The sequence below is a fragment of the Aulonocara sp. 'chitande type north' Nkhata Bay genome, linkage group LG9 (assembly GCF_057382095.1).
Source record: "Aulonocara sp. 'chitande type north' Nkhata Bay isolate Kocher_YH1m ecotype deep benthic linkage group LG9, A_spYH_male_GT1.1, whole genome shotgun sequence".
NCBI classification, from domain to species: domain Eukaryota; kingdom Metazoa; phylum Chordata; class Actinopteri; order Cichliformes; family Cichlidae; genus Aulonocara; species Aulonocara sp. 'chitande type north' Nkhata Bay.
The window spans coordinates 12559598-12567290 of record NC_141352.1 but is presented as its reverse complement, the minus strand read 5'-3'; the positions used below and the strand labels follow the sequence as shown (position 1 = coordinate 12567290).

General features: G+C 39.5%; 1 protein-coding gene across 1 annotated transcript; it reads right to left on the bottom strand.

The window, feature by feature from the left end:
* Positions 1-3387: 3387 nt before the first annotated feature.
* On the bottom strand, positions 3388-5239 carry LOC147321774 (uncharacterized). The gene is made up of 4 exons (XM_086305111.1): positions 5209-5239; positions 4360-4718; positions 4186-4269; positions 3388-3791 (listed from the first exon to the last, which is right to left on the bottom strand). The coding sequence occupies exons 1-4, from the start codon at positions 5237-5239 to the stop codon at positions 3537-3539; spliced, it is 729 nt and encodes a 242-aa protein (XP_086161237.1). The 3' UTR covers positions 3388-3536.
* Positions 5240-7693: the final 2454 nt, after the last annotated feature.

Here is a 7693-nt window from a genome sequence, read left to right as displayed (position 1 = left end):
GGTGTCGTCTACATATCTGTACCAGTGGCTGGGTACTCTCCCTTTAAAAGAGCCAAGAGCTTTTCTTTCCACTTCTTCCATGTAAAGGTTGGCTGTAATAGGTGACACGGGGGAGCCCATAGCACAGCCATGTTTTACATGGGTTATCACTACGTCTCCACTGCTTCCGTGGTAGGTATGCAAGTGAAGAGAGAGACTACATACAAGGACACCATGGTTTCATCTGATTCCAGGGTAAGTTTCTGGACCTTGTCGGTGGAGTTATTGATGTGATGTGTGTGTGTTCCCCACAAGTGGTGCTAGGATGGTAGCAAGGTGTTTCGAAATGTTGTAAGTAGCTGAGTTTATGCTACTGACAATGGGTCTGAGCGGGACACCTGCTTTGAGGAAGTCCGTAGATGCAGGGTATGACATCCCCTGGGTAAAGGTGGTGATATGTAAAGCGGTCAATGGTTTTGTCCTTTTTCAATGTCTTGAAGCAAGCTATAACTTTTTGTAGCTGCTTGTGGGGTCTCGCTTTCAGGCTTCGTAGGTATTGTTGTCATTGAGGAGAGTAGTGATCTTTGTGTGGTAATCCGTAGTGTTTAGGACCACAGTGCACCTTCCCTTGTCAGCTGGTAATATATATTGATGTTGTGGTCTTTGCTCAGGGAAGCGATGGCCTTCTTTTCTTGTATTGTGAGGTTAGACGGAGAGACTTTGGCACTGGAGAGGGTGGATGAAACTTTCATCCTGATTTGCTCTGCTTGTGTCTGTGACAATTTGTTAATTCGTATGGTGGTTTCTGTGGCTGTGATGAGGTCCACTAGGGGCAACTCCTCTCCTCCTTGCTGACTCCATATCTGTCAATATGTTGCGCACTTATCTCTTGCCCAAAAATCTCTTCGTGGTAAAACGCCACAAATCCCACCAGTGATTCACTTCCTTATAAACAATTGAGTCATTGGCTGTATCCCAATTCAGGGTCTGCAGCCTTAAAGTACGCAGCCTTAACGGTCCACAAGGGCCGCGTACTTAAAGACCGCTAAGGCCGGAAGTGCGAGCCTTGTGAAATGGGACGGTCTAGCCTCCGTTGTGCTGCCCAGGTTGCCCAGCAACCATGATACTAACAGCTGGAAACATTTCATACAGCTTTGTTCGACAGAAATGAAGGAGAAAATCTTTTGTTCGTTTGTTTGTTTCTACGTGAGCTTTGATCATTCTCTGTAAGATTAAGCTCAGCTATTGAACGGCGTATATTTTAAAGTAAAGGCGTTAAAACCAAGTTAGTACAAACGTCACTAATGTCACATAACTTTGTGTGGCCAACAGTAATGTTTTAATGTTCTTCATTATTAAACATTTGCACATAAATAAGTGACATAATATTCAGTACTTAAAGTTTACTCTTCGGGTGCCCCTCATCTGCCTTTTTTTTTTTTTCGGCAAAATTATCCACACCCACCGCCGTGCTATGCATTCTGGGATATGTTGGGCCAGGAAGTCTACACCGCCATGTCCTTAAAATTCAGGGAAATGAAGGACGCATCTGAGGGCTGCATTTCGAGCAGCCTTTGAATTGGGACAGCCTTCGTCGCGTCGCTGTGACGTAATCGGCCTTAAAATGCGGCCTTTAAGGAAAAGCATTCGATCGAGTGGAATGGGAGTATCTTTTTGCAGTCTTGAGGAAATTTGGTTTTGGTAACAATTTTATATCTTGGATTCATCTTTTATATACTACGCCACTGGCATCTGTTTGTACTAACACTGATTTCGGAGTATTTTACTCTCACCTTTACTTTTCACTTTAGCAATAGAGCCTCTCTCTGTGGCTCTTAGAACCTCGCCTCTGTTTCAAGGGGTTATTCGTGGTGGTACGGAACATAGGGTTGCTTTATATGCAGGTGACTTATTATTATATGTTACAAATCCAACAATTCATTTATCCTCTATAATGCAAATACTTCTACATTTTGGCTCTTTCTCTGGGTACAAGATTAATATATAAAAAAGTGAATGTTTTCCCATAAACCCAGCTGCACAAGAGCTTAGACAAACCGATTTTGATTTCCAACTAGCTTCTTCAGGCTTTAAAGTGCATATTACCAGTTCATTTAAAGCTTTGCAAGCAGCAAAATTTAACCCTTTGCTGACCTATGTAAAGTTGTCTTTTCAAAGAAGGGTAAACCTTCCTGTATCACTTCTTGGCACTATTATTTTCATCCCTTCCTGTTTCCCTGTTACAGTTTACAGACAACCCCTTTCTAATTGGCTCTCTAAAAATATGGTATCAATTCCAGCATCACTTCAATTCAGTCTCTGCTTCTGCTCTGACCCCAATCTGCAACAACTACCTCTTCCCCCCATCGCTGGTGGACTCCTCCTTTTGCATATGCGCAAGAAAAGGTATCAAATGTTTTTATGACTTTTTTAAAGATAACATTTTCTCAGCTTTAGTGACCTTTGTTCTTTGTATGATTTGCCCTCGTATCATTTGTTCTGCTACTTTCAAATAAGACACTGTGCATCTTCTATCTTGCCAGAGTTTCCAAGTCAGCTTCTCAAGCCTTGGTGGGAAGACTTATTCCAGTTGAAGCCTCACAGTAAGGCTCTAATATCACAAGTATATACTTTAATTATGGCATCGAGCAATTACTCAACCAAATAATTGCTTTGAATTGGGAAAAGGAACTGGGTCTTACGTTTGGGGAAGGTTACTGGGACAAAATAATTGACAAAATTCATACTTCAGCCTCATGTGCAAGACTCTCCCTTATTCAGTTTAAGACGGTATACAGATTACACATCTAGATTATCTAAAATATACCCCAGCATTCCTGACCTGTGCAACAGATGCAACGCCTGTTTTTTGCCTTCCCGACACTTAAGTTATACTGGACTTTTTATTTTGAAGTGCTCTCTCATGTTTTGAGCGTTACACTCCAACCATGCCCACTAGTTTGGTGTTTCTGAAGATGCCACCCTAAACCTTAGTCATAAACAGCTGGATGTTATGTTCACTTCACTGCTGGCACGACGTAGAATTTTGCTGTCTTGGAAAGCTCATCACCTTCCAGCCCGAGCACGTTGGCTGGAAGATGTTATGTTCTTTTTAAAAATGGAGAAAATAAAATTCAGACTCAGAGGAAATGTTAATAAGTTCTCACAGATGTGGCAGCCTTTTATTATTTACTTCAGTTCATTGAAAACACTTCCAACAGACTAAACTTTAGTACCATGGGGTTTTCTTTTGTTCTGGTTCTGGGGGGAGTGTTTTTTTGTTTGTTTGTTTGTTTTTGTTTGTTCTTTTTTTCTTTGCTTTTTCTTTTCTTTTGTTCTCTCTCTGTGTGTTTTTCCCACTTTTTCCTTTATTTTTATTTTATTTATTTATTTAACTTTAATGGCCTAATCTGTATTGAGATATATCTTTGTGTCTGTGGTACCCTCTTTATTGGGCCTGATATGTCAACTTACATGTAAAAACTCTATAAATAAAGAGGGGGAGGGGCTGAGAAAGTTCAGTTTTGAATGGGTGTAAATATTTTATTTACAGTTTCTCATACAAAAGGCATATAGTATTCTTCATGTACATTCATACCAGCAGCAGGGTTAAATTCATGCTGGCCGTTGTCTGGTGGCATCGACCAGCCAAATGTCTGGGGCGAGTTGGGGAAGGTCCACTGAGGTCCAGGAGCAAAACTGTCCACAGCATGATGATAGGGGCCCTGATGGTTTCCACCATTTGGGATTGGGTTTACCTCCTGGTGCTCGGTGTACTGCTGCCTGAATGGGGGCTGTCCCTTTCCCTGAAACTGAAACACAGACAGGTGGACTGTCAGTAAAATAAGAATACTTCAAGAATACTTCAATCAATTCCCTGGATAATGACAGAATCAGAAACAGTGCTTTTTAATAATAGGAGATACTCTAATAGGAGATGTCTCTCTCCCTGAAACTGAAGGGGACAAGGGGACTGTCAGCAAAACGAGAATAGTTGTTTTAAATTATTGGCATTACACTTTTTTAAATACAGTCAATTCCCCAGATAATGACAGAATCATCATCATCATCGTTTATTTGTATAGCACTTAAGAACACCCCAGGCAGACCAAAGTGCTGAACAACACAGATCAAAACAACAACCAAATTAAAAATACCATAAAATCAAATCATAAACAATTCAGTTTAATAATAGGAGATACTTACATGAAGTGGGACATCCTGATTCACATGCTGAGGATGTGACCTCCTCCTAAACTTACTCCGTCTGTTTTGAAACCAAGTTTTTACCTAAAGACGGAAGAAAACAGAAAACATTTAATCAGTACAATGGACCCAAAATTCAATTTCTTAGATTCTAACAAGTTGAAAAACACTCACCTGTGTGTAGGTCAGACCTGTCATCTCTGCCAACTGTTTCATCTCCCTTGGCTCATAGTAACGTTTCAAATTAAAGTGATGGACAAGAATATTCAACTGCCTCTCCGTGAACACCACCCGGGCCTTTCCTTTAGGTTTCTCTGGAGCAGTGCTGGGATGGTGCAGAGTGGCAGTGATGTTGCCATCCTGGCTTCTTGGGAGAGCAAAATCTTGTTTCTGCTCTGAGACTGAACTGGAAACAGCCTCAGAGGTATCAGCGGTTTTTTTGCTCATCTCCATTTTTAGAGCAGTCTCTGCCCATGTAGCGAGTTCTTCCAAGGATAGACTCCCTTCAGGGCCGCTGCCTGAACTCCACGAGTCTGTGAGGGTAAAGAGACAAGAGGACAAGTAAGCACAAGTCTATATGGTCCACATGGGTCAGTTGCTGATATGTTTTGGCACGACTGACTTTCTAACAGAAAAAATTAACAAAGGTTAAATTGATGAGTCTTAAATCCCAAAAGGTCTCAGACTGAAGAAGTCACAAAACATTTCTTCCATTGAAAACATTACATCCAGGTGAACTGAATCAACCTTCAGGGATTTACTTACCTGATGACTGAGCATCAACACAATGAATCTTAAACACAAAAGTTTCCCACAAAGTAGAAAAAAATAAGTCGGATATTTGTAGATTCTTTAAAACCAAAAAGAATTTAAAGTGGACTCTGTTCAGCTGTGGAGGGAGAAATGGTGACTTCTGCCATGAAGACTTACAACACAGAGTAAAAGAGTATTTTTACAAGTTGACTTAGAGGTTAGCCAACTCTGTTCATATTAGCTCACCAGGCAACAATGCTGAGTACATACCTGGAGAAAAGTGCATCCCATAATCTTCCATGAAATCCCAGTGATTAAAAGAGGAAAACTGGAGAAAGTATCTCTGATGAAAGAGCTCCAAACCAAGCAGGAAGGTGACTTAAGAGCAATTGTCCTGGGCTTTTAAGGAGGTTTGTGGGTGTGGGCAGGAATGTGGGGGGGGGGGGGGGGGGGGGGGGGGGGTTGAGCTTCTTCTTCGCTTTACAACCAGTCAGGTTGTTTCTACCAACTGGCATCATTTACATTTCTTTAAAATGCTGTTTCTCAGGTCTGAAAAAAAAAGTACAGTTAGAAAGCTGCCGTGCAAAATGAGCTTTACCAAATCTTTCCACCTCACACTTTATAAAATATGAAACACTTAATGCCTAAAATTAGCAGCTAAAATTAGCAGCTAATTACTGAAATGAACTCACTGCATGTTTGCATCAATTAACGCAGTATTAGATCACCCAAAGAACTTTCCACTCACATAGAACATTTTTGCAAAAACATCTTCACGTTATTTGACCTGCAGCCGTTCAGTTACACCTCTGTGTAAACCCCCACAGCAGCTTTTTGAGGCAAAAATGGTTTTTGTACTCACAAATGTGGCACAGAATATCACAATGACCGCTGACCACTCATTTTGTCTTTATTAACTTTAATAATTGAGTCTGAAAGTGGCAAGTGAAATTAAGTCAATTTATCAAGGTCTGCATAGTTAATCATGTGTTTAAAACGAAACAAGGTGGTCTATATAATGTGAAGAATTTATTTAATAAAACAAACAAACAAATCTAATGAGTTTAGATTGTTCTGCTTTCATGTCAACTAGATCTGTGTTAGATGATTTTGATTTAACTTCCTGCTCTGGTTGTTTCAGACAAGAAACCAGTTTGATCTTTGCACCAATGATTAATTTACTTTCTATTATCAGGAGATTTGTGCAAATAGTTTATAATTTCAAATGTATCAGAGCAAATACAGCTGCTCTTTAAATATATTTTAAACAAAATGTGTATTATTAGTATTGAAACCTGATATTTATTAAATGTTTTAAAATAAGCCAAATTGTACCAATATTACATACAAATAATGACTTAGACCTCTAATTTAGATCTTTGTAATCATGTGGAGAACATTACTGAGTTTATAAGATAGCAAAAGGTAGTTTCCCCCTTCTTTGAAAAGCACCTCTAAATGTGTGAAAAGTGAAATTAAAACACCCACATAAGCCAAGGTCAACAAAAGCAAGGCTAACGATCCACATCAACACATCTGGCCTCCTCTGGCTCATTCAGAATTCGAGACGAATTCGAGACGCACCCAGTTCACCCAGTGACCACTAAACATATGCTAATGTGTCTTTTAGAGTTCCTGTATCACACCCTGCTACCTCTGATTAATTATCAAGTCAATGCAGACAGATGGCACCAGGGCCATGAGAGATAAATGAGGGTAAAGGTGTTTGTGTTAACATGTCTTGATTTGAAGTAACTGCAAAGACACAGAAGTCATATTGTTTGCAGATGATACAAAGTTATTGTGGAAGTAACTTGGAACAACTTCTGAATGAACTAGAAAATCAATTTAGGACTTGGTTTTTCTATAATGATTTAACACTGAATCTGAGCAAAACAAATCTCATACTATTTGGGAGTCAAGCAAATTATATCATTAATAAACTGATGATAAATAACATAGAATTAGGATAATAAACCAAACCTACTTTTTAGCCTTTTTATTAAATACTCTTAAATTTAAAGGCTTGACTGACCTCAGAACTCTACACATAATTTATAAAGCAACAAACAAATCTTTGACCCACAACATTTAGGACTTGATCAGGGCTTGTGTGGAACCTTCTTTAAATCTCAGTGATTCACCGAGATAGAAAACAATTTGAAAGAGTGAGTGGTGAATCAAAGAGAAGAAATTAAATAAACTTAATGCAAACTGCACAAAAGAATGTAAAACTCAGCAATACATCTAGTGAGCAGCACTTCTCTGAGCGAAACGAGCTTCTTGATGTCAGAGGTCAAAGGAGAAAGACCACATGACTTCATGCTAATAGGAAGGCAGCAGAGACTAAAAATAACCACTCATTTAAAGCAAACTATACAGAAGACCATCTCTGAGAACACAACATGTCAGAATTTGAAGCACATGGGCTAGAAGCAGCAGAAGACCACACTGGCTACAACAGCTGTCAGCTAAGAACAGCAAACTGAGGAAACAGACTCACAAATATTAGACAATAAGAGATTGGAGAAATGTTTCCTGGTCTGATGAGTCTGCATTTCTGCTGTGACATTCTGGGTCAGAGGCTAAACACAAGATTTCACGACTTGTAAAGTGTAACATGCATGCACTTTTTAACATCCTGCAACATTTGCTGCAACATTTACAATATATATAAAAAGTTGACTTTATCAGTCTCCTACTCGAGCCTTCATCTGCCCCACCAACTCTGGGGAAAAGAAGGGAAAAAAGATTT